We start from the raw sequence: 27,550 nt of genomic DNA, 5'->3' as shown, positions 1-27,550 counted from the left end.
TAGTCAACAACTATGAGACTTGATTTTTGTAAACAATAACGCCAAATTATAGCCGTACACATTAAAGAAATACACTGTACTATAATGTATTGTTTACCTTACTTACATAAAATATCTTCATGTGTCAAAACTGAATAGATGAAACACTGATCCACTGAACTCCTCAGGCTTGGGGACAACTACAGCTAATCAAATGCATTATAAAAGGTCCTTTGATGGTTTTTTGTGGATGTGTGTTATGTGAACATGCATAAAAAACAGTGTACACGTCAATGTTTCTTTTTAATATGTTTCTTTTTAACAACTTAGCATAGATTCAGTGGCATTTTGTCAAGATAAACTCTCTCCAGCAGTTTTAGGCTCTGTGAGAATTAGCTTGATCAAACAAGTTGCCATAAATTACTGTTATAACACTGTATAACAACTTTAATGACAAATAAGCATTACAAAACATAAATATGCATCATACAGTAACTGCAAAATCACATAAGCAAACTAATATGAACATTAGTCCTAAATATGGATACATACACAACATGACTCATGTGGCATCACTACTATACAAAAAGAATCATAGCTTTGTTCTTTATTTCTAGTGTTGCTAATTCAGTACATGAGTCTAATTGCATCAGTGTATTTTAGCATCTGCCAGATGCATCACAGCAGTTAGTAGCAGGTCGGTTCACTCAGAACCTGCTCACTAGCCTCACCCTCCTTAAACTACACAACACAGGATTTAACTTGGTATGAAGGGGAAGTGTAGTAATAACGTTAGCTTCAGCCAGTCCCCAGATTCCTGTCTCCTGCTCTTCATCAAGATAAAGCGGGCAGTGATAAACTGGTAATTGAGGGGCAGTTGGCGGAGAATCATCTGAGACTTGGACGTTGCTGGTGTCCCTTAAATTTGAGCTATCTGCCTTCTTCACTTGAGCTTTGACACAAACGAGAGGCAATGAGCAAGGCTGAGGAGAGTGTGTGTCTTGTAGGACTTCTGTCTGTGTATCCCATGATGCCCCTTTCAGCTCCAGGCCACACAAATATACAGCATCTGTGGGAAGTGAGGCTGGGTATGTACAATCACTCAGAACCTGGAGAGAAAAGAAGATTATTAGTTACCATCCTGCAAGACCAGCAAATGGTAGAGTTGGGGTAGGAAATTACTTTTTTCATCCACTGGGTTCTGAAATTTAAGTTATTTTAGTATATTATTCTTACTATACTTTACCTGAAAATGGATAGCTATATCACTGACATATTTGCGATTTACATGAGCAGCTTCTCTCATCAATGCCACCAGAACACCTTTGGCATTTTTGAAAGCAGACAGGCGATAGGCACCAGGTGGATCTGCAGTGTTGTATTGCCAGAGATAAGCCCTAAGTAACTCTGCCCTCCTCTCCAAGCGAGACAAGTCAGTGAGCTTGAGGAAGGAAGCAAAGGTTGAAGTGCCATTATGAACGGGCTGTTGGAGCTGTGAGAGAAGTGAGGACACCAAATCGATTAGATCATCCCATTCAGCCTGCAAGAAGTCACGTAGGGGATTGTGAGAAACAGCTCCTGCATTTGTAATTCTGCTGTCATTCTTGTGCTTGAGGTAACTCTGCAGAGCCTGCAGCCGGTCTCTAGTGTGGCTGTAGGCTGGCAGTATGACAGGCTGGTTCAGTTCAGTGCTGAAACATCTCGTTCCTAGAGTCTGAGAGGCCTGCAGAAGTATGCTCATATTGTGGTTGTTGATCTTTTTCATCTCAGCTGCCACATCAGCACTGAAACCCAACACAAGGGGGTCACTGATATTTGCCGAATCCCAAGGATCATGTTCCAAAACCTGCAGCAGTCCTGACACATCTGAGGACATGAAACACAGCTCCTATTAATACACTTACACAAAGCAGTCAGCAAACAAAAACATGCACTGTGACTCTAATGCTTGTAAGTTATTGCTACTTGTTTGTAATGCTGATTTAGCAGATCAGCCTCATTTATTCCTCTACATCTGAAAACCTTTCATGTTCCATTTCCTCCACTTCACTGTCCCATCATTCAGCTTGTAAGCTTTTTACAGTACTATGAAAGTACTATCAGGAAGTTGCTTAGTTACCGAAGTGGCCAGTGCTGCTGATAATATTTAACAGGATGTGTGGTCCACTGTCTGAGAGAGGTGCCGCTGTGCTGAGGCAGGTCTTGGCAACATTCTCTACCACCTCCAAATCTGCAGAATCCAATACATGACCGCCATGCACCAGATTGACTGTGAATAAAAAAAGCAACAATGTTAGACCCTGACAGTAACTGAATTAATGGACAGTTTTAGCTATTTATGTTGCCTCACCTGCTATATACTGCAAAGCCTTAGTCTTGTTATGGCAGAGACTGGCAATACAAATGTGTGCATCCACCAAAGCCTGGAGGTCTGCCTGGCTCCTTTAATACAAATAGAAACTTGATTTATATAATATGATCAATAATATGAAGAAAAATGCACACTTACTTTGAAATACTAGGTTCTAAATTTAGATTTTATTTGGTTTTCCTCTAAATTGATGTGCCATACAAGTTTCAATTTCAAACACTGCATCAAGCAGAGGTTTTTTTTTTTTTTTTTAATTAATTGACTGAATAAAGGAATCTACTGTATATTATCCTCAGTTTACAGTAAGTGAGCCATTGTCCTCACCAGCAGTGGATTCTCCCCTGGCCCAGGTATTTATAAGTCTGTCTCTGCAGTAAGACAGTATGGAAGACTGCACAGCGGAGAAGGAGCTCCATGTCATCAGCTGTGACACCTGACAGTGATTGGCGCTGTACGGTGGTCACCACCTGTCGCAAGGAGCAGCTCAATTCCTCCTTCACATCCCAGGCAGAGTCACAGACCAGAGGCAAGGCACACATTCGCACTGCCGCTATTTAATAATAAAAAATCATCATCATCATTGTCATCATAATCATTATTACAACATGAGCAAAACAGAGTCAGAGGTTACTGTTTTTAATTTGCCATGAATGAAATCACAGATGAACAATTATACATTTTATTGAGACAGACAACAAAATCACAAGGATGGTGACATTTCTTTTATTGAGAAAAACTAATGATTTGCACTTTTATCGTCTGAGTGTATGGTATTATGTTTGTGGAAAATCAGACTGAGCAGTGAGGAAAAAATTATAAACTCACCAGGTACGGAGGAGGATGCATTTTCTTCAGTTATAAACCACAGCCGGAAGCATGGGTGTATCTGGCTTTTTATGTATGGCATCGCTGTATCTAGAGCAGAAAGATAGGTAGATAGGTAGACAGGTAGATAGGTAGACAGAGATGGATGAATCTGATAGGTCAGTACTCACAGACACTGCATGCTTGCTTTAAGGCCTTTGAACATTGTACAATGTTCATAAATGACAAAATGATGTTCTCATATTTGTTAATGCTAATGAATGATACAAATCCAGCTTACATTGGTTCTTGATGGACCACCCACCTTTGAAAGAGGAGATCAACTGATTGAGGTGCATCAGTACTTTATCGTCCCACTGGTCTAACAGGTGACAGTTATTAAAAACCAACCAGTGGCCATTATTAGCTGCTTTGTTCAGAGTCGAGAGGATGAACTCTTTGTCACACAAACCTCCAAAAGATATGACTTTCACCTGAACCTAAAACATACAGTATTCATTTAGAAAAACATCAAGACTGCATAGATGTACATTGCTTTAAGCTATTAACTTGACACAAAATAAATTCAGTATATATTACCTCCTTTGTTTCTGCTACACAGTGGGCCATTTGTTTTATTAAGTGAAGTGGCTGAATGCTTGTCCACTCATCTCTGCATGGACTGGGCAATGTAAGAATGATGGGTTGATGTTTGACAAATAATCTAGAGAGGGCCTCTGGGTTCCCAGTGTGAGGCCCCTCAGTCCCTGCGGTCTGTCCAGACAGGCAGAGGTGATAGGCAGCCATGGCCTCAGCTAGATCTTCCAGGCAATGCGGGATAACGGTCTTCCACAGGAGAGCCCGCTGTAGCAAGGACAGATGGGAGTGAGAGCGACAGGGAACGGTCCCTACTATATTGGAGGACGGGAAGTGCAGATACTCCTGCCATTGCATGGGGGAAGTGGCAAGAGAGTCAGTCAACCCTCTGAAGGCCGGGATCCTTTCTAAGCAGAGCAGTTCTGGGTGGATATGAGGGGATATCCAGGTGGGCAGTGGATTGCAGGACTCTGAGGCAGTAGCAGGAGGGGAGCAAGGTTTCACTTTAGTAACAGGACTTTGTATGTCTATAAGGCCCTTGAAAAAGACGGCCCTCTCAGCCTCGGAGCAGAGATGGTTGTGCTGGAGCAGAGCCACAGACACAAGCATCTTCAGAACAGCAACATGATCCTTAAAGAGACGAGGTCTGTATTGGACCAGCAGTTGTTCTACCATCCTGTTCATGATCTCTGGTATTATGGCCCTTGGCTCTTTCCCAATGGTGAGTGACACAAATGGTCTCCCCTTCACAATGACGGCCTTGTGCAACACTGCGATGAAGCCAGATAAGGAAAAGTAGTAGGCAGGAGAAAGACGAGACACCTCTTGCAAAGCCTGGTAGAGGGCGGCGGCAAGCCTCATTAATTGTCGAGGAGCAGCCAGCAGGGACTCGTGGTACTTGAGCTCCTCACTTAGACACTGGATCTCTGCCTGTAGTGTCTTCATTGCTTCTTGACAAACCGTCACACAAGGGAGTAAATCAGATACCTGCAGCACTGTGGTGTTACACTGCAGCATGTCGTCCATCAGAGCATCCTGTCCAAGATTACATATTGTCAATTAAAGTACAGCAACTATAAACAAAAGCAGATACTTTAATTATTTGAATACATTTATTATTATTATCTATCAAGTAGGATTTAGTATGAAAGCACTTCATTCTGTTTTAGTTTGACTTAACAGTAGAAATGGGCTTTTTCATCTACTGACTACAAACACAGCGGTTGTTTCATTAAGAAACAGCACACGTTATAAGATTCCAATCTGGAAAATTATTAACCGAGTATCATTTGAGTCTGACAGATATCAGCGAGATCAAAAGCAAACTGTGGAGAGGTTTTAGGTGATGACATGATTTGCCACCTCAAAAAAATTAAAGGATCCTGAGAAAAACATTTCAACATGGCATTTTAGATAGAACGTGTAGGATTCTGCAACGACATTGGCTCAAATTCAAAAAAAGATGTTGGTGCATAGTTAAGAAAAAAACTAACAATGACAGCTGCCATGGAAACAAAAATGAATCTTATTAGATGGATGAAGGGTTGATGCTGATGTGTGCGAGAAGGCTGACACTCACACTCTGCAGCCAGCTTGTATTGATGTAAATTCCAAAATGATAAGTATTGATCGTGACTAGGCCACCATGGACAAAGCCAAAACTGTGGTCAAGGCTAGTGGACTCTCACAGTCTGGCAGAAATAGCGCTGTATGCCAATAGATCCCCAAATATCCGACACTAATTTGGCTACACTTTACTATAACATATGAAACTAAGTGATCAACAAGAGCAGCATTTGTTTGATATGATTGTAAATTCTGGTTTAAGTCACCTCTTCTGCGACCATTTTCTTCTGCAGCACCTGCTTGTCATTCTGGAGCCGCAGGTGTCGAATCAGCAGGTCTTTACACTCAGACTGCAGCAGCTGTGTCAGCATCAGCTCCTGGATCTCTTCCGAGCTCACAGAGAGGTCAACTACACATACTTGAGCCAAGATGGACGGAGGGATCACTGAGGTACAAGAGCAAGAATACATAGTTGGTCACTAATTTCAGATAAAGAGTTAATTTCCACTTCATTTGTTCAGTTTTAATATATCCCATCTTAAGATCAAATTCCTTATAAATAGAGTAACATATTTTTGCATTAAATATATAAATATGCTCTGTGAATACAGTGAACACATTTAGCCAATCACCAATACAAATTCCTGTACATTTATTGCACTGGGGTAATAATTGAATTTAAATCCTGCACTTCTGTTGCAAGTGAAATACTAAGTAAGACAGCTTTAGCAAAGGCTATCCCTAAACAGTTGTACTGCCCCCTTCTTACCACTGCTAAGCAGTCGAACAGGCAGATCAGTGCTGAGGAAGAGGCAGAAGTTGGGGTGGGTCTGCTGAACATGCTGCTTTAATCCTGGAAGGTGACATCCAGCAGGGCGTGCCAGTCTGGCCATAAATTGTGGGCTGGGGATTGCACGTTCCACATGAGTAACTAAGACACTGAGACCTGCAAGAAAAGGCTTAGAATGAGTGTACGGTTGAAAAACTGCACTTTTCACTTCAAAATGTATACCATATTTGGAATCAAATGAACTACTATATCATGCAAAACCAAATAAAACCAAATAAAACCAAATAGCAAATGATTTAACTTGCCTTTCTCAGCAGCCTGGTCTAGTTTGTCCAGCAGCTTTGGATCATCAGCACAAACCACCATCCTGCACTCTAACTCCTTCTCAAGTTTGGCTTTCTCTCCTGTAGAAGAGACACTTATTGTACCGATACCATTTATAATTCTGAACCTATCTCATATGGAGCCTGAAGACTACAATAACTGGTGGCCTTAAACTAAAAACTGTGTGATTCACTGTATAAAGTTGCTTGTAGTCTTGGTAATGTTGTAATGTTGGCAGGTAATACAATCAGAAGCCTCTTTTATACGTTAGGTTCCAGTAAATTACTGTGATAACTTTTCAGGCACTGCTAGTGATTTTCAATATTCACGGATGCAGTTACATTCAGGAAGATTTCCATCTTGCAGCTTTTCACACATGCCAGAATAAATGGGGCGAGGGACAGTCCAGCAGGTGGCGATAATACATCACTTACAAATGCCAGCTGCCATAAAACTCAATAGAAGTAGAAAATGGGGCATGGCCAGATGTACTTGAATGCAACGAAAGACATCTCGTTATTTTTAGGAACAAGGCGGACAAAGAGCTTTTTTTCTGCAGTGCCAATGTTCTTGTAATGTATTTAATAATGACACATGCAAGACAAATCACCTACGAAAGCATTAGCGAGGAAACTGTAAACAAGTCACATATTCAAATACATCATCAGTGGAGTCTTGTGATTGGTATGCTGGCTCCACATGAAAGCGTCATTCATCACACAGATGTAACCTTTTACATACTTGTCCCTGCAATGTCACTGCTTTCATTCACAACACAGCCGTACTGGCATTTTCCCTGAAATGTTACGAGGTCTTGAAGTGGGAAATTGGTGGTACAGATTTCCCTGAATATTGATCCCTTCTCACATTCACACATGTTCCTGAACATTTCAAAGATAGACTGCATGTGTGAAAAGGGTAAAGTAAACTGAATACCTTTGGGTGTTATAGCCATTGGCTGACATTTGTTTGGGCTGTAATGGGCATTGTTAATTTCCAACATTTTATAGACTACAATGTTTTTTTGATAAATAAAAAAAAGATTTAATTATTTTAAGTAGTTCATGACTGGACTGAGCTGTCATCACAAACGTTGGTGAGGATCTCAAAGGGGGTTGGATGAAACAGGATGAAACAAATCCCAGCATAGACTTTTGTAAATTTAACGACATACCTGTGATGAGGCAGTTTTGACAGCTTATCTCCAGATGATGCTGGGTGTCTGCCAGTAGAGGCCAGCGCTGAACCCAGGTACTCCTGCAGCCCCACAGCAGCAGCTTCACCACCAATCTGACAGATGTTGTCTTCTGGAGCTGCCACTTGTTCATACATAATGCCTGACCCAGAGGCAGCTGAAGCCTCTCAGACACAGGGATAGGAAAACCGAGTGTGGGGTAAGGAGGTGCTGTGTCAGAGTATGTAAACAGAGAGGCTCTGGGGTCCTTGGGGTTTATGTTGATGCCTCCTGTCTGACATAGCTCCCTCCACTTACTCAGCAGTTCTGTGCGTATGTCAGGTGCAAAGGGGCCTAAATATGAGATGATTGCAGCCAGGATAAGAGCATCTCCTGGTAAGGTTTGATTATTCAACTCTACCTCCTGAAGGGAAAATTGAGAACACCATATTCATTTTAATAGAAATAATGATAAATTAAATGGCATGTTTAATGATGTGTATGTAATGTATATTTGAAAATTCTGTTACCTGAGCAGCTGCCCTCCAGTATTTGACATGTCTCTTTAACAGCCTTGCAACTGTAGCAGCTACTCTTTCCATGCTCTCAGCTCTGTGCAGCTGCAGTAATTGTTCCTTTAGGGCCTCTTGTACAAACAGCAGCTCAAACTTAACATCCTCTAGACAATGATATGCATTTTCCTTCTGCTGCTTGGCCAGGTACAGTTGATCGCGTGCCTTTCCAGCCAGCACCTCCAACTGCTGCTTCACCAACAGGTGGTACTGGATACAGCTCCACTCATACACAGCTTGGACCCATCGGCACAGGGACTCGCAGGCCTTGCTCACCTCTCGCACAGATTCTGGTACAAACAGGGGGCTTTGAATTATCTGGCCAAGCTGCTGCAGCTGTTCATTTGTCAGTCTGCAGCGGTCAAAAAATTCCAACTCCTGAAAAAGGTAGAGATGTTAAACAACCTGAGTAACCCAGAAACAGCCACTAAATTTCAATACTAGTAACTGACATGTTTCTACGCAAATTGGAATGATGACTCAACTTAGCACCTTGCTAGTTTTAATGTAATAGTACTGTAATATATATTTAGCAAGTTAGTGGCATCAAATAATTTGTCCCAATATAAATGTTCTAATATGTCATAATACCTCGAAAAAGTTGGATTGTCCAAGAAGCTGTTTAGCACTTTCCCAGCCTGGTGGACGATTAAACAACAAACAAATTGCGTCCATAACTTTCACCACTCCATCAGGTGGATCTCTGTAGTGGCGCACCTCCTCCAGGTCAGATGGATTCAGACACTTGAAAATCTTGAGACCTGACTGGAATACAGGTGTAATCTGGAAAACAAGATTTAAAATATTAAGTTCATATTCCTGTGACACCAAGCTTCTGAATTATTCGAAAGATTTCACAAACAAATATCAGAATTTTTTGAAATAATGATTTTGTCTCCAAATAAAAAAATAAAAAAATGTAATCTGCTCACCTGTTTCTGAATGTGACTGATCTGGTCTTCTAAGCCACAAAGTGCATTCTCCTCTTCCACACATCTTTGCTGGGCTTCCTCGAGCAGGCTCCTATGATCATCTACAGCTCTTTGGATCTCATTCTCAAGCTACATGACAGAAATGGACATAGCATTAATACAGATATCTAAAATGTGTAGTTTTCACAAAAAAATATTGTGCTATAGCATAAGAAATACAGAGTAAACTCTAAGAAACTGTTTTTTTAAATATTCAGATTGCAATATTTTAATTGTGGTGTGATTTAGGGTCGCTTCAACATGATCATCATCAAAAAAATTAGATGCAAAAACAAAATGTTGCTTTTGAAGACTGTCAATTTAAAATGAATGTGCCTTCGAATGCAATACATTTCTACAATATATTGCCTACAATGTTTAAATCATTTTTGACAGGGGTGAAAAATAACATCCTATGGTATAGACACTGCGACAGTCAATACTGCTGGAACCATATACAGAATATTGATCCTACTTACCTGCTGTGTCTCATGGACCTTCTCTTGCAGTCTTATTAAGTTCTGTTTGTAATTCACAGCTGTGTTGTTTATGACATCCAAATGAGACATAACAGCGGTAACTCTGAAAAAATAAAACAGTTATTGTACAGAAAATTGAAGTATACTTAATTAAGCATAGGAATACTTCAAGGGTGTAAAGAGAATAGAATTTAGTACAGTCTCCTGAAATCATATAAACAGCCCTACAACAAATTCTTCCTTTGCAAACATTACTATGTTTAATTTTTGTTGTTGTTTTGTTGAATGTTTCAGATATTGTTCACTGTGTAGTTTATGGTGCACCTGTGTTAGATGTATGATCATTTACAGTGTACCAAATATCTTGATACTTGTAGATATGGTAGACGGTCACACTATCAGATAATGTTGGTTCATCATCATCATCATCATCAAGTATCATCACAAATATATTTGTATATGTACATCATCATTCAGAACATTAAATAGAGACACATGGGGAAACGGGGAAATGTTCTTCAAGTGAAAGACCAGCTACCTGTTGGCTTGGTCCTGCCATTGCTTATGCAGGTGGTTGCAAAGGTAACCAAAGTGGGCAATAAACTCCATATATGTCTGAGGGCTGAAAGGCTGAGCTCTTAGAAGGACAGAAGCATACTGACATGCAGATTGATGAATTCCTGCCATAGCCACAGACAGACTGGCCTCTGAACCTTCTCTCATCACTGAATTAAAAGAAAAATAAGGATATTTCTTGGTACCATCTGGAATAATACTGCCAGTAGAAATTGGTAAAAATGAAATCGATATGAACTAACTTTGGTGGTGTGACTTACCTTTTGGGGGACTGGTTTTTAGGTATTGAGAAGCAACTTCCACCAAAGACTGATTAGACCAAGGCTGGTACACCTCCACACAGCAGCTAAGATTCAGGGCCTTGGTCATTTGCACCTGGATCACAATAGGGTAAAATGTTCTCCATAAAGCCTTACAATTTAGATATGTAACCATTTCTAACATAATTTAAAAAGTAAATGTGCAATATAAACTTAGTATGTAACTATCACTAGTAGCTATTTACATCCAAAATATCACATCAAAGTAGAGACCATGACTGTGTGACGACTGTGTGGTCGTGGGCTACATGTGCTACAGTACAACTGCAGTTTGGACCTCAGTGACTCAACTGTGATGTGATGTTTGGGGTACAAAGGCTCCTGTCCCCATACAATTGTCCAGCCTTTTAGTATCAAACTTAAAATGAATGATTTGATAGATTTCAGTTTGTAAATGTTAATGATAAATCCTCTATGCAAACAAAAGTTAGACACGGTGTTCCTCAGGGTTCAGTGCTTGGACCAATACTATTCTCCTTATATATGCTTCCTTAAGGAAACATTATTCGGAAACACTCAATACATTTTCATTGTTATGCAGACGACACTCAATTATATCTATCAATAAAGCCTAATGCAATCAACCAGTTAACTAAACTACAAACATGTATTAAGGACATAAAGGCCTGGATGACCTGTAACTTCCTGTTATTAAACTCAGAAAAAACTGAAGTTATTGTGCTTGGCCCTAAACACCTCAAAAAACACATTATCCAATGATATAACTACTCTGGATGGCATTACTTTGGCCTCCAGTACTACTGTAAGGAACCTAGGAGTTATATTTGACCAGGATCTGTCCTTTAATTCCCATATAAAACAAATTCAAAGTCTGCCTATTTTCATCTGCGTAACATTTCAAAAATTAGACACATCCTGTCTCAAAATGATGCTGAAAAACTAATCCATGCATTTGTTACTTATAGGCTGGATTATTGCAATTCATTATTATCTGGCTGTCCTAATAAATCCCTAAAGACTCTCCAACTGGTCCAGAATGCAGCTGCACGCGTTCTGACAAAAACTAGAAAGAGAGATCACATTACTCCTATTTTAGCATCACTGCATTGGCTTCCCGTAAAATCAAGAATAGAATTTAAAATCCTTCTCCTCACTTTTAAAGCTCTTAATGGTCAGGCTCCATTATATCTTAAAGAGCTTATAGTACCTTATGTACCTACTAGAACACTGCACTCCCAGAACGCAGGCCTACTTGTGGTACCTAGTATCTCTAAAAGTAGAATGGGAGGCAGAGCCTTCAGTTATCAGGCTCCTCTCCTGTGGAACCATCTCCCAGATTCGGTCCGGAGGGCAGACACCCTCTCTATGTTTAAGAGTAGGCTTAAAACTTTCCTTTTTGATAAAGCTTATAGTTAGCCAGCTCCTAGTTTATGCTGCTATAGACTTAGACTGCCGGGGGACTCCTACCTCCATGATGCACTGAGCTCCTCTCTCCTCCTCTCTCTCTCTCTCTCTATCCATCCATCTATATCCAATAACATTCATGTACTATTAATGCATTCAATAACCTACACTTCTTCCCCTGGGTTGTCTGTGCTTTTTCGTCTCACAGGTAATCTGGACCTGTAGACGTCCGGATGACAGATTCCAGTCCCGGACCTTCTAGCTTCAATGTTTATTTTCTATGTGCTTCTCTCTCTCTCCTGTCCTTCCTCTCTCTCCCCTCTACCCCAAACGGTAGAGGCAGATGGCCGCCCACTTTGAGCCTGTTTCTGCCTGAGGTTTCTTCCTGTTAAAAGGGAGTTTTTTCTTGCCATTGTCGCCAAGTGCTTGCTAATGTGGGAATGTTGGGTCTCTTTAAAATTAAAACCTGAAGAGTTCGGTTTAGAACCTGCTCTATGTGTAAAGTGCCTTGAGATAACTTTGTTGTGATTTGGCGCTATACAAATAAAGATTGATTGATTGATTGATTGATTGATTGATTGACATTGTATTAAACCTTGCTGTGTTAAATAGTTGATTTCTCCACCTTACTGCTTGCTGGCTTAGTTGTGAAATACATTTTTCATGACCTGATCCCATTTTGTTTGCGAATGTTTCTTGAAAGTGAGGTGTACACTTTTGTGATGAATGTGGTCTGAAAAGTGTTGTTTTGTGATGGAATACAGTACGAAGTGTCATGACAAGTGTAGTCATTAAAAAAATACTTATTTACATTCCATCGAGTGGTTCCATTGTTAGCAGGTATCTCGCTGCTGTCTGGCATAGTGAAGGGCATCAACAGGAACACATGTACATTTCTGTACATTTGGCTCAAGTACCTTTATTAAAAAGAAAAGAACAAATAAGGTTTACAAAGTGCATACATTTTCTCTTCTGAATACTTAACTGCAAGAAGTTTACTTGTCTACAGCACCACTACAGTGTAGATGGATGAATGCTGACATCATTACATCAGTACATTAGCATTACATTACACTTTTAGATGTGTGGATGTCATTAAATCCCAAATGGACACTGAATACACTGCATGTATTTCTAGGCGTAATCTTTGAATGCTAACAACTACCAGCTGTCTCTATGTCAATCCTAAAATAATTCATCCTAATACTAAATAATAATCCTAAAACAGCTAATATGGAGGGCTATCAATTAGGTCTCCTTACTTTTCAAATGTCCAAGTGTCCATAAGGTATCTTTTTGAGTAGTTCACAGCAGTCACTCTGGAAACAAGATTCATCAGCTCCTCCTCTGTGTAGAGCCCAGGGTAGGTACTGTGGGCCATTGCCACTAGTATTTCTTCTCTGACAGACAGGCTAATCCCCTCATGGACCAGTATGATGACATTAACGCCATCCACTCTAGTTTGATTCCCAGCCTCTCTTAGTATGTTATGCAAATTACTCTCATTACCAGGATGTATCTCCATCAACTGGTAGCCTGTAATATAAGCAGCTAAACGCACAGATGTTTTGCGGCCTGTGCCTCTGTCTGAGCCAATCAGCACACCATGACCTCCAGGAATGAGCAAAGCCCTGAGGATATGTAGCAGCTGACACACCCTATGTCTGTGTATGATGTATTTGGATGTAATGTTGTAGGCATTATCAACTTCCTGTCCTTTGTCTTCCTCTTTTCTGTCCATGAATGTAGATACCTGCTGCACTAGTACATCAAGGTCTCGCTCCTGATAGGAAGAGCTACATTTGAAGTTGTGTTGCTGATTCAAGGCCTCAGAGAGCTCAGGACAATAGACAAGTTCAGCCATTACATCCTCCATATGCTGAAGAATCTGGGGCTGCAGAGGGTGGGATTTTAGGTTTGCCTCTTCCGAATGATTGTTTTCAGACAGAAAGTATAGCCCAGTCAATGTAAAGTCTAGCTGAAGGTCTGATTGACCAGCTGGTTTTGGCTCTTGTACCAGATTTAGTGCATCTGGACTCTGACCCATTGGCTTACAGGTGCTTGACGTGTCCATGGGTAGTATCTGAACAGCGAGGCTTGTGACGGTGGGTTCATCAACCAATCTTATTCCATAGTTTGTTGATGCTATATTGGCTATGAGTGACTGAAGAGTTTTGCTTTCATCCTCCGAACATAACCTATCACTTAAAGTACGCATGCACTCATGCATCCAGAGATGTGCTATGTTCAGCACTGCTGCTGCAGGCCCTGTCTGGACTGGAGGAAAACTTGGCGGTGCATATTTCTTTTTCTGCATTGTCACTGTAAAAGGAATGTGAGGCTGCTGCAGGCGCATCCCCCGAAATATCTTTTGCAGGTCATGACAGGAGAACATTACATAGGGTCTCTGCACATTGGCCTGGAATTTCTCACCAACCGCATGATACAAATCCTTAGTTGCAGTGATGATACAACATGCCATATCCGCAACACTCTCGATAAATGGCATGTTTTGGAGCCAGAGTTTTAACTGAGGAGAATGTATAGACAATATACCATCTATGGTTAAGCTTGGAAGCACAAAAATGGAGAACAGGCGTGACAGCCGGGAAGTAATCATGTGACTGTGGTGATTGCCCAATTCAGAGACACAACAGGTAGCCATGTAGCTGATTGTTCCAGGACTCAAGTGGTTGGTATCAAATGTAAGAATCCCTCCTTTTGAAATACTTTGTCGTAGCGTCTCTAGAGCCCTTGACATCTTCCCAAACACATCTATCAACAGGAAAGATAAATTAAACTGATACCATTTCACACATTGCACATTTGGGTATTCATTTCATTATATTAGTTCCCCCTAAGGTACTTTTTCCTACTCACCACATGGGGCTTCATGCAAATCATCCACGAAAAGGAGCAGGCCTGACTGTTTGGTCATGGAACACATGGTTTCTTTGCAGGTCTTCTGGTTACTGAGGCTATTCAATATAGTGCGCAGGTCTCTGGAGTTCAGGAGTGGACTGAGGCTAATATGTGGCTTGTCAAAGCCCAGCAAAGTCTTACACAGAGTGGTTTTTCCTGAACCAGGCTCTCCTGCAAGCAACACTGGCTGGTTTGCTTCCAACATGAAGTTCAGGAGATAGGTATATTTCCTGTACTAAAATACATTAAGGCTATTATTAGTTTAGATATAGCAATGCACATGAACACTTCATTTATGTATTTTGTTCAGGACAAACCTTGAGAGTGATGGAATTTGTCAACAGTGTTTTTCTGTGGAATATCTTACTGTTGATGCCAAAAAAGTGTTCAAACACAGTCTCTTCATCTGGAACCACAAGTTTGTACCGGCTATTGAACAGAACCTGGCGGGCTACAATGTCAAACTGTGGCCAGTGGCTGAAATAAAAATATAAAATATATAGTATGAGAAAAACCATGCCTTGTATTCATTTTGGAGACATTTCAGTAAAAAAGAAGTTACAAGACATTTAGGTTTGTCTTACCGAGGATGTAGATGTCCACCAAACCCCCAAATATAAGCCATCAGAAATATTCCTTCTTTCGTTTCAGCATCTGATGTGTCAGTTCTATGTAAAGGTATATCTGCTGGAATAAACAGTGATAAAACATAACAGTTGTTTTAAAGTTACATCCCTTACTTAACTACAGCTAATGTTTTTAAGAACATAAATAATGTTAATACCTCTTTTGTCAATTTGTGTTGCTGCTTCAGATTTCTCTACTTCCTTTCCAAAATGTTGCAGAAGGGCACGTAGGATCCGACTGAATGACATGATTTCTTGCAGTCCATATGTTGAGCTTTTACAAGATGCTCCTTCACTGTGAACCGCATTGTGCTTTAGCAAACCCAGGGTGCTGGAGAAAAGATCTTCAGCCAAAAGATTCCACATTTTCAAGGTCCCATGATCCAGTCTGTGTTCACAAAGGAGACTGTTCATTTCAGTCTTCCACACAGCCTTCCACAGATCAGTTCCTGTGAAATAAATAAGGCTGCAACGGGTCACTGCTGAGGGACTTGCATCACTTAGGTCAGTGATTTCCAAAAGTAGTTTAAGATGTGATTGGGATGGCACAAGTGTTTCACCTGATGACAGGTACAGATATGGGTCCTCAAGATTGCACAGTGTGGTTAAGTAATCTAACCAGCCAGGTTGCCCCGTAGGCTCTCCATCCATTACCAGCCATTTTACAATTGCTGTCTGATCACTTTTCCTACTCTTGCACATTTCAGAACTTGTGCATTCACGTCTTTCAGAATCTCTCAACACCTTTGCAACAGCTCCATCTTGCCATCCTGTTTTTTCACAGAAGTATCCAAATGTCTCTTCATGGGACATAGCATTAGGAAATAAGACCACAGTGTCAACATAGCTCCAGGTTAAGGCAGAGATCTGCAAGTCTGCCTGTGGGGTACTTTCTTCAATCATACTGTCATTTTCGAACACATATTCTCCTGCCTTGGCAGCCAGACTACTGAGTGCTCCAGCGAGAGCACTAAAACAGGTTGTTTTTCCACTACCCGTGTGTCCTACAAGCATAACAGCCTGAGAGAATTTCATGGTCTGGTAAAGTGTGAGAGCTCTGCCAATTATTTCTGTGTCAGATTGAAACTGTTTTCTTTCCAATTCTTCAGTGACTGCCTCTTTAAGTCGGTTATTTTCTTCTTCATCAATATATTGTTGAAAAAGAGGAAACTGGCATACGATAGGAAATGTGTCCTTGAAAATGATGTAGAACTGTGAGGCTTTCTTGGACTCATGAATAACAGGTATTAACACAGAAAGAATTGCTTTGACAATAGCTGTCTCCTCTATTAATCCCCGTATAATTTGGAAATGAGAGCTGCGCAACACAGAAGGCTTTTCAGCTTCCTCTCCATCATTCTCAACAAGTCCAGCAGTCACATTCTGTGGAGATGTAAGGTCAGATTCTTCTGCAGCCAATCCTTTAGCCTTATCTGAAATTTCTCGTTCCCTTACACTTTGTTGTAAGTGTATTTCAGAGGCAGCGATGATCTTTTGCAAGACAACAAGACAGCCGCTTTGGTGTTCAGTGATGAAATCAGGCAGATAGAGGGAATCCTTGGCCAAGCTGATGAGGGATACCAGACGCTGACTTAAAGACATTGCCTCTGAGAAACCAATGGAGGTCAGCATTACTTCTGCAATGATCCTGTAATCTGGATGGGTTAATGCAACAGGTCTGGTTGCATATAGCAGACTTTGTGGAACTTCGGATATGTACCCTTTTGATGAGATAAGAACACAGGCATAGCTTAGTCTAGCAGAAATGCTTTTCCCTGTCAGTACTATATGGCATTCTGGATCCACAATGTTTTTGCAAGCTTTGATCCCATCAGCAGTCCCATCCTTTAGCTCTTCCTTCACAGTTTGATTCTTCTTTCTCAGTAACTCAGAGAAGGATTGGTAAATGTCTTCTAGATACTGTCCCAGTGATGACTGGATCCCTTGCGTTAGTAAGTCCACAGAGTCCAGCAGAAGCCATGCTCCAGTCTGGAGAGCACCAAACACCATCTGCTGAACAACATTGGGTCTCAAGTTTGGAGAGCAGTGTATAATGACAATCTGTCGCCCCAACGCTTTCCCTAAGTGGACCACAGTCTTTTTCTTTCCAGACATGCAAGGTCCACTCATAAACCCACATCTGTAGCTTGTAAGAGCAAGGAGAATCCCTATTATCGCCCGATCTGTGGAGGGAGAATGCACCATCACCCAATCTTCCGGACCAAAATATTCATTATCATACTGGAGTCGATGGTCCAAAACATCCACGTAGCATGTTGAATCATCATTGCTTCTCACACTCTGATCATCTGAGGTTATACAATATTTCATCAAACTTAGCCATTCAAAAGATGATTCCAGCTCACATTCCACCTCCATGAGTCGAGATAGCTGCTGTGCATGATTCATTGTCAGTTGCACTAAAGCACGCAGGCACATCATCATGTACTTTGAAACCAGTGATTCACTTTCAGACCCTGTGACTCTATCCCTTATGGACTGGCCAAGCTTTTTCAGTTTTGCACAGTTGTATGCCTTTACGTTTTTCAGCTTCATCGGGCTTGATTCATTGAAAGTTTGTCGAACAACACTGTACCATACTGCCTCCTCAGCCACCAGCACACACTGAAGAGGATATTCAGACAGCATATCAAGCACAGGTTGCGCATTTTTCCTCCTATTAGCTATATGGAACAGAATGTCTCCAACTTTATTATCACATGCCAAGTCTTGATTGGATAAATCAAGTTGGCTGTGTACATCAGCACATTTTTTAAGGAGCTGTGCCATTGTCAACTTGAATTGTTTCTCAAAGGCACAAAGCCAAACCAAGGGATTGAGATTTGGCTCCAAAGGAGAAAGAAAGGTAATGTGCTCCTGTGGGCTGCCAGAAACCCCAAGCACCTTCATCTGTCTGTGGCTAACAGATGTAGCCCCACAACTCTTTGGATCGCTTGTATTAGATGGCATTTCACAATCCACCTCGAGCCAGCGTACCCCTTTAAAGAATTTGCGTACAAAGGGTAGCAGTGTGGAGGGCGTTTGGTGAAACGAAAGTAGTTTTATTACTTCCCTGTCAGTCAAGAACCAGAGTCTTGGAAACAGTTCAGAGAGGGCATCTCGGAGATCCACCATCTGGTTGTAAATAGCTTCCATTGTAGAAAGACCATCAGTGAGAATCTGGCAAAGGCTATTACCATGGAATGTGTCATTTGTTGTCTTGGAATGAACAAGGTTCAACACATGAGGGTCAGTTGATATAGAGTGGATAATGTTCTTAAATGTCTCATCAACTGGTTTGAAACGCTCCAGCTATGGAATAAGAAGAAAAATCAGCATTAATCTGACATGTAAGCATAAAGCAAAGCACAAATATGCATCAGTTTCATTGTTATAATGAGATTGATTTGAATTTTGATAAGACAGGGACATACCAGGTCCACTCTCCGAACACTAAAGGATGTTTCATTTAACACCTTGGTCAGGAGGGCCCATATTTGCTGGTATTTTTCGAATAAATCAAGCATCTTCTCTATAAATATTGAAGGGGAAAGCAAAAGTGAATGATTTGTATTCTCAAAAGTCTGTTCAACCTGTTTCTGCAATTGGAGGGAAATACTGAACATCCTTACCAAGTTCTTTTAGCAACTGCATCCAATCTTCCACCTGCGACCTGAACTCAGTGCTGTGTGGAGACTTCAGCATGATGGACAAAGTCATCAAATCATTTTCTGTCTGATTAAAGTGGATTTTCATACCTGATTGGAAAAAGCATATTAGTAGATCACAGAATATAATTTCTACATATTTCCTTGTGTTGAAGCTAAATATGTAATTCAACAAGCATGCAGTAAAAAGTAAGACTAAACAACTACAACAACTCAGGTATACTTCATCTGTATTATTACTGTAATTTACTAGCGTGTTATTTGATCTCACCAATGACAATGAATCTGACATCATTAAAAGAGGTTTGACTGCCAGTTTGGGAATTTAAAACCTTGTCATCTGTGGGCTTTTGTGCTAATCCATGTTGTTTCTCACAATACTGCCACACAGGAGTTCTGAATTTATCCAGCTGGAAGAGTCTGGCTTTCCATCCCTGTTGAAGCCTTTGGAAGCCCTGCTCCATTTCACACTCTGCTTGTGCATCCCTGTATATCTGACAGAGTAAAAGGTAGCTCAAGCTACTGTAAATCAATTAAGTGTCATATTTCTGAGATACATACAGATAAATAGTTATTGGTTGAGCCTGTTGGTTTTCCCCTGCAATTATTTAAACAAATTATTTCTGCCCTTATATCCCTGATTTTAGTACCACTGCAACAGCATGCCCAAAATGTGACATCTCCCCGTTTCCCACCTTGTTAATCAGTTTATGGTGAACGTCAAGCTGTTGAGACATCAGTTCAGCAACAGTCACCTTCTTCTCTGGGACATACCGTAGGCCCATGCCTGTCAGATGGAATGTATTTTGATTATATTCGATATGCTGTCGTTCACAGAGCATGCATGTGTTACACTATGGACAGAGTCTCTGACCTTGGAAAATAGCTTTCCAGTGTTTATGTTTGAGTGTGGGGCTCTGCAGCTTGGCCATGACTGCAAGCTGATGCCTTAAACTCTCCAGATTTCCTAAAGCCTCCTGCAGCACTGCATCATGAGTAGGTATGGTGCTTGTTAGAGATACAGCTTGCTCCTGCCACCTGGCAATTTTTTCTTGAGCTTGAGATACCACAACCTGACAGAAAAATATTTCAGAAACTTAGTTTTATTGATAAGGTCAAACAGATCAATAGATAAAAGAGACAGAGAGGTGTGGTTCAGATTAAGCTGCAGGCTGTGTTTGCTAACACTCCAGTTGCTAACATTATGTTTTATTTCCTCCAGAGAAGAAACTTTAGAAGGTAATCAACTAAGACCAAAGACAATTCAAGTTCAAGCTTTTTTTAACCAAATTATATAAATTGTGATCACCATGACAACATACTGGGATTGTAAATAATCATTATTAGCTTAAAATGTGCACATCATTTTATACAAATTATTTACTGTTTGTAAAAGATGTACTGTCATTTTTTCAATAAGCAGAGAGAAGTTTATTTGGTGTGTTACCTCAGTGAACAGCAGCTTCTTCCAGTCTTTTATCCATGTTCTGTATAGAGCTTTCAGCTCCCACAGCTCCTTACGGGACTCAATTTTATGAACATCTGTGGTTAGAACAGTCAAATCCATTGGGTTTTCTAATGGGAAAAAATGGAGAACATAATGTCTAATTAGAAGATGATAGGGTAGGAGATTTTTTTTGTATCTGCTACAACTAGTGTGGGTTATTCATAATTTTATAAAAGTGTCAAAGTCCCAGGTTTACCTCATTTACACAAACTCTTAATGTAAGGAAAATAAATACATTACTAATGATTTATTCATTTATATAATTCAGAACATCTCACCTTGTAGATTTTCACTGTTCCTACTAAGCTTTTCCAACTTTGTTTTGAGAGTATGCACATGAGCACACATGTAGTTCAGTTTGGAGACCATTTCGTCAGCATTATTGGTTGGATCAAGGAACGGTCCAAAGTTGGCATTAGAAACCATATTTTTAAGGTCAAGGACCAAAAATGAGAACATTGTGTCCACTGCGCTAGCCATTGAAGGAAGACGATGGCACACAATGCTATCTGCTTGCTTCATGAGGGGAAAAAGGCAATCCCACAAGCCCAGCATCTAATATAGAGCACAAACAGAAGCACACATACACTGGAGTGTCAAAGAAGCCAGAACTAAGATTTGATCAAACAGTTGTGATGTTCCAAACAGATGCATTAAATTATGTTGTACAGCTTTAATGTGGTAATTCATTGAATCATTTTCACTTTTATGCCAGCAGACCTTTTCCTCCAAACTCTGCTCCTGTTCAGTCACCATCCTGTAGTTCATGCAAACATCCTGGAGGGAGTGAATGTACTCCAAACGTTTCTGCATGTCAGGCAAGCTTTTAACAGACTCCCTCAGCTGCGGAGAGAAGAAACATGTACACTTTTTTAACTAATTTTTTACTTTTCATTCAACATGTTTAGTTTAATTCATTTTCAAATACAATATATCAATTTTGTTCATTTTAGATTTCGTTTTAAAGTAAACAAATAAATAAAATAAAAGTGCAATCACCCATATTAATTATACAATCACACACTGGAATTTATTTATTAGTGTTTATTCAAATGAAAGTATCACAGGTGTTAATATAGAATGTATCACCTGAATATTCTTGGATTATAAAATATAAATTCAGAGCACATTCACTCTGACAAGGAATGTGATAAATAATTAAATTAAAGTGAATATGTGATCAAAAGCGGAGTTGCAGGGAATCTGAATCTTCCATTTGCCGTCCTTGTTAAATAAAAAAAAGTATTGTCTTTTTATAGGATCTTTTACTACCCCTTTGGCTATTTTATTTGTCCTGCAAAACAGATAATCTGCAGTATTTCTCTTCTTTATATTATGTGTTTTTCTTCTTTCATATTTTATTTTTCATGCAGGTACATAAAGTTTAAAGAGTTTCCATACCATAAGAGCGTATGTTGAGAGGTCATGTAAGTCTTGGGGCTCTGTCTTGAGTTCAGCGGTAGCCCTCTCCAAGTCTGATACGAGGCTCTCTGAGTGCAGTTTGATCTGCTCAACTAGCTGCTCTTGAACTTCTTCTTCAATAAAACTCAACTGCTGCCCTGGAGAAACAAAAGTTGAAAGGCATAAAAGAGCACAAAGTAAGTCTTTCTTTTTTAACAAACCACAAAAAGTAACTGGTTGTTTTTTATAGGAATGTCTCATTTCATTACTCCTCCCTGGTTTGGTTTAGAAAATCGAGGAATCAAGGCATAGAGTTTTCTGAACACAAAGGGGAGAAGTTTTAGTCAGTCATGTAATGCAGACATACCAAGATTTTCTTTTATTTGCGTGCAGTGGATGATGAATAGCTGGTTGGAGGTAGACACTGATGAGGGAACTGTGTGAAGTCTTTCACACCAGTGGCGCACCTTCTTAATATTCTCCTCATAAAGTAAAGCAGACTTCATGGACTCCAAAGAGGCTCGACTCCACAGACTAATGAACAAATGAATATCCACCAACCATCTGTACCTCTCACTCAGCTGCTGGATTTCTGATTGAGCTTCCTGTCCAAAAAAGAGACGTGACAATAACTACAAAACACACTGAGGTATTGAAAATATTTTAAATGTGTATTGATTACACATTGACATTTTCTGGAATTGAAAATCAGTCTTGCCTGCATGATATCAGTCTGCTCTCTCTGAACTTGCTTTGAAACATCATTGATGCTGATGTGCCACACCAGCTGTTCTTTGGAGAGAGGATAGTAGCAGCCTTGCATCCGGTTGCCCTGCCCCATTATCAAGGTCAGTTTTGGCAGAACCAGCGAGTGAGCTGACTGTTCTCTGAGCATCCGCCAGCAGCAAAACTTTCTGTGAACAGTCATCCCGTCATTGTCCTTATTTTCTCCTGCTGTTTGAAACACATGAGCATATAAATCTGCATTTCAACTAAGTAAATACATTTGCATTTGTGCACTCTGATATTACAATGTTTTTAAAAATGCAAGCACTACCACTTTTAGCTTTTGTAACCTGCCGGCAAGAATTTTAACTTGTCAAAGCAGGACAACCACAGGCATAAAGGATAACATTAACAAGAGCCCCATTCCATTAATTGTCCCGGTAAGTCATGTCAGTGCGTGAGCATGCATAGTAGCAGAGCGCAACATCTAAATAGAGTGTTGCCATCATTAATGTTATTAATTCTACCTGTGCTTTTCAAGCTTTGACAAGTCAAAATGTCTGCCGTGAAAAGGGTCTTTACTGCTGAGCTTATTTATTTTATTTGAAGAAGGCACAGTGTAATGTGAACAATGACAACTCAAATGCAAAAGGCCATACCTGTAACAGTCGGATGTTCAATACAGCTGAAGTCAGGTGTTGAGTCCTGAGCCAAACCAGAGTTGAAGACATCGTTGCTTACCTCCAGGAATAATCCACAAGTGTCACACATCTACCAGAGCAGAAAACTGTTATGAAGCTGGTTATAAATTCATGATCAAGATATTCACAATATCATGTTGAACACATGGATGTAATAAACACCAGCACAATTGTTGAATTAGTATTTTGAGATATCACACTTTTAGTAATGTAGTTCATCAATCCTTTTCAAGCATTCACAAATATGAGACACAATTTCTAGTAACTGAAAAATATACTGTATAGTAGATGTCAATGCCACAAATGGTTAAATTACTCTAACATTTAGCCAGCAAACTAAATAATTTCTGTATTTACAACTGTGGAAATGTATAAATCACCTGAATAATAGAGTTGCCAACAGTCAGGAGTGCTTCATTCACTGCTTCTTGAAATTGATGTATCTGTGGATCTAGGGCCAGCTGACCACTGGCACTGAAACACAGTTCAGTTTGGAAGAGACAGCCCTGCCGAGATTTCTCCCTCTGACAAATACAAAAAAAACCACACACACACATTTATTTGATTAAACGGTAATGAACTGCTTTTTTAAAAATCAGATCTTTCCATTATATTATGTAGCAGTGGTGAATCATAGTAATGCTAGTTTTGGTTACATATCTCTTCTGGTTATAGCTATAGAAAAGGCTGCAGCAGTGCTCAGTTAGTTTTCCTTGACTTAATCTAAACCTAAAAAAATTACAATGCTATTATGTTTTTGCCTTTTTTTCTAGCAGGAAGGTTTGTGCTCTTGTTCAGAAACACTGCTGCATAAATGGAGTTAACAAATGATTGTGTCACCTTCAAAACATTGTTGAGGAAAGCTGTTACATGTTGTCTGATGATCGTGATGAGACTCTGCACAATCATTTGATTAATGAGAGCAGCAAAGTTGCCCAGTTTCCCCAAGGTGCTTTCAGCCTGTGACAACTCTTTCTTCAGATCCTGCTGGTGGACCAGTTGGAGGTGAATGGGTTCGTAGCATTTATTTGGCTTTTTTGCATATTCACGGTGCAGCTGGAGCTCCTGGTAGGCCTTAAAGCAGTTCTCTTTCACCTGAGGATAAAAGAGCATTACTACATTAAAGGACATTTAAACAGCACTACCTCTAAAACTGATGCCCCCCAGAAAACTGACTACATGCCCATGATTCCAGAAATAGACAAGCCTCTTTCTCAGCTGAAACTATAAAAGTTCTTTCTCACGCTCCCAAATGTTACTCATGAAAAAGAAATGTAATGCTCTCAAATGCTCAATAATTAATATGATTCTATTCAAATTACACAGATGTGAGCTCTAACTAGTTTTGCATTATGTCAGAAAATAAAAAGTACCGCGTTTAGGATGACAGCGCGATACTGTGATATCTTCTCCAATATCTGCAGACACTCTTCATTATTGGTTATCAGAACATCCTTGAATTCCAGCAGTGTGTAGGTTTGTGACTCATCCTGAGGCAGCAAGTGTGCCCCTTTCAGTTCTTCAATTGCTCTGTAAAAGATAAAATATCATTACTGAGAAATCTGAAATTAATGTTACGTGTTATGTACACCTTATGCATGAAAGTTAAATTGAATTAATAAAAGCATATTAAGTAGTATAACAAAGGCAAAAAACAATTCTACTAATACTAAATCAAAATTGTTTGCAAGCTGACATTACTGTATGATTCAAGGCTGGAATATTTGATGTGACTCACCTGGAGAAAAGAAAAAGGGCATTTCTGAACTGAGGTACAGCTATGAGCAGCGTACCCTGCAGTTTGTCACGCTTGCGATGAAAGAGGATCTTGCGTACATTTCTGTGCCACCTGGCACAAAAAAGACACCAAGCAGGTAAGGCATGAAAAAAAAAACGTTACAGATAAGTCATTAGCAAGACCGAATGCACAGCTTAGGGTGGATTAAGGTAATGTGGGACAACTAAGCTTTTTTTATTCAATTATTTTTTTAAGATAACTAGTATATGCATTGTGTGTAAATTGTATTTTTAATATTACACATGTGAACATACTGGTTACTAGTTTTTTAACCAGACAAATCAGAAATAGTTGGCCTACTAAATTAAATGACCAAATATGGGTATGAACATTTCAGAATGTTTTGGCAGATAAGGCTGCTTTGTATGAATCAAAGTATTTCTAAGTTTAAAAACTAGTGTGCCCGATTTCAGCGTGTACTGTCCCAGATTATAAAATCCACAAATTCTGAAAAGATTTGGCACAAGGAAGATTAATATATGTGCCATTGTCCTTTTGAGTACAATATCTAAAAAAAGGTCTTCTGATTTAACAAAGAAACATCTTGGGGATTCCATAATGATATTAGGTGTTGATGTAATGTATTGGATTCATATGTAAATATAGTAAACAAGTCAGAATTGCAAAAACAGCATCCCACAATACCCTCATCCACCCTATGTGTACTTACCAGGTGAAAGCTTTCCACATTTTGAAGTCCCTGAAAAATGTGATTTCCTGCAAAGCTCTCCATAACACAGACTCTCTGTACCACCGTGCCAGACTGACAAGTCCACCATAACCCGTCTCTGTCACATGTATGACGGTATTAGGGGAGAAGATGTAATGCTCTGAACCAGCTTCACTTGAATGGACCACCTGCAGGTCATAGGGTCTAAAAGAAGAGAGGACGTATGTGCATTTACACTGTACATTCATACTTAAAGAGAGTGTGCATTGTAGTAGAATAACCTTCAAACTTTCAAGTGTACCTGTAAGAGTCACTCTCCACTTCTTTCAGGTAATAAAGCTCCAATTCTCCCAGGTCTCTTTTCTTGACAAATAATTGAACAACCTCTGCGCCAGTAAGAGGAACGTTATTTGCTTTGGTCGCTTTCCAGTCTTTCTCAGCGGTTATCTTTTTATTCTTACTCGTCGTGACTCCATCTTTCTCTGTGAAACTGAAACAATAAAAGTGAGTAAAGTAAACAACAGATAAATGTGTGCTGTAGGACTCAGACAGAATAAATCTGTCACTATTTGTGTCACTTTGTAGAGACCCATGACTATTACATACCATATATCATAATAATTACAAATTTACTCACGGTAATTTTTCCTGAGGTAGTGTGACAACAGTTATATTGTATTTGTTTTGTGTCATAAACAAGTACAATACTTCCTATAAGCTAAATTGGAAATGACACTGAGGTCCAAAACTTTTAAAATTGGATCCAAATGAATAAGAATGAACATGACACTCTTAATCAAATCTCTGTCATTTTTCCATTTACCTCTGTGCAGTTTTGAAAGGGATGTCGGTGCCTAATGCTGAGGCCATTAGTCGAGGTCCTTCTGTCCATTTCGCATCACCAATAGCCTTCTTCGCTCCAACTTCGGCTACAAGACGAGGAAGTTCCACCACTGATAAAGGGCTGTCAGATCGAACACTGTGACGGATGGAGGCACGACTGAATAGGGACCTGCCCATTGAGGCTGCTGAGAAGCATCGTGGCTCTGGGTGCAGAGGGGGTAACGTCACTTGATACCCAGAACAAATGTTGACAGTGGGAGAGTGGGCCTTTTTCTTGACCTTGGGATTTGGCCTGAAACTTTGTTCTTTTCCACACGTCTGAGAAGTTGCATCATGGGATCTTTCCTCTGAAGTGGCAGCCAACATGCTGCTAGTCTCTCTTTGTATATCATCAGCAGGTTTAGTTACCACAAACTTTATCTTGCCAATCTACACAAAAGACCTTTTCTGAAATTTCTGGAAGAGAAAAAAAATATGTTAATGAATAATGTGAGCACCCACACACCACCATATTATGTTAAACCTATCCTGCATTATCTGGCTACATATTAAAACAATATCCAATTTTCTAGACTGGGATGTAAAACACATTTATAACTGTATTAACTATTGTTCCTGATTGATGACTATAATGTGATATCACATTATAATCATAATTTTATAGCTAAATGGTGGCATATTTTAGGATTTGTACTGTTAATTCTAGCAAGTCGGTCCCTTGCTAGAATAAGGAAAAGCTGCATTTTTCTACTGAGATTCAGCTAGTCAAAATGAAATAAAATGCAAAGTTATAATCTTGT

At 39.9% G+C, this 27,550-nt stretch overlaps 2 protein-coding genes across 2 annotated transcripts in view; both read right to left on the bottom strand.

Moving 5' to 3' along the window:
- LOC133986627 (extracellular serine/threonine protein kinase FAM20C-like) overlaps positions 1-27,550 on the bottom strand; it is a 36,387-nt gene that overhangs the window by 951 nt on the left and 7,886 nt on the right. The gene's annotated exons all lie outside the window — the stretch shown is intronic.
- On the bottom strand, positions 624-27,116 carry LOC133995947 (dynein heavy chain domain-containing protein 1-like). The gene is made up of 43 exons (XM_062435460.1): positions 26,731-27,116; positions 26,209-26,397; positions 25,908-26,111; positions 25,178-25,288; positions 24,813-24,969; positions 24,280-24,534; positions 23,820-23,963; positions 23,398-23,509; positions 22,731-22,966; positions 22,380-22,617; positions 22,013-22,170; positions 21,332-21,454; positions 20,890-21,166; positions 20,552-20,679; positions 19,979-20,177; positions 19,800-19,891; positions 19,376-19,598; positions 19,069-19,194; positions 18,871-18,968; positions 15,595-18,748; positions 15,395-15,494; positions 15,128-15,287; positions 14,769-15,045; positions 13,151-14,663; positions 12,700-12,805; positions 10,464-10,578; positions 10,166-10,352; positions 9,628-9,730; positions 9,110-9,238; positions 8,769-8,960; positions 8,136-8,555; positions 7,606-8,029; positions 6,413-6,511; positions 6,087-6,263; positions 5,584-5,762; positions 3,755-4,786; positions 3,480-3,654; positions 3,176-3,259; positions 2,675-2,900; positions 2,330-2,421; positions 2,099-2,248; positions 1,226-1,845; positions 624-1,088 (listed from the first exon to the last, which is right to left on the bottom strand). Exons 1-43 carry the CDS (start codon positions 27,114-27,116, stop codon positions 687-689), a joined length of 13,572 nt encoding a protein of 4,523 aa, XP_062291444.1. The 3' UTR covers positions 624-686.

This window comes from Scomber scombrus, chromosome 2 (genome assembly GCF_963691925.1).
Source record: "Scomber scombrus chromosome 2, fScoSco1.1, whole genome shotgun sequence".
In the NCBI taxonomy this organism is placed as follows: Eukaryota; Metazoa; Chordata; class Actinopteri; order Scombriformes; family Scombridae; genus Scomber; species Scomber scombrus.
The sequence above is the reverse complement of the archived record's forward strand: the minus strand, read 5'-3'. Positions and strand labels throughout refer to the sequence as shown.

What these genes read in the sequence shown, in the direction of transcription:
- LOC133995947 (XM_062435460.1), bottom strand. Translation starts at nt 27,116, where the DNA reads ATGTTGGCTGCCACTTCAGAGGAAAGATCCCATGATGCAACTTCTCAG. An exon ending in GCAAATAAAAGAAAATCTTG is followed by an intron (nt 22,171 to 22,379) that starts GTATGTCTGCAT and finishes TTGTTTCTCCAG; the next exon opens with GGCAGCAGTTGAGTTTTATT. An exon ending in GTGTAGCAGAAACAAAGGAG is followed by an intron (nt 3,655 to 3,754) that starts GTAATATATACT and finishes TGTATGTTTTAG; the next exon opens with GTTCAGGTGAAAGTCATATC.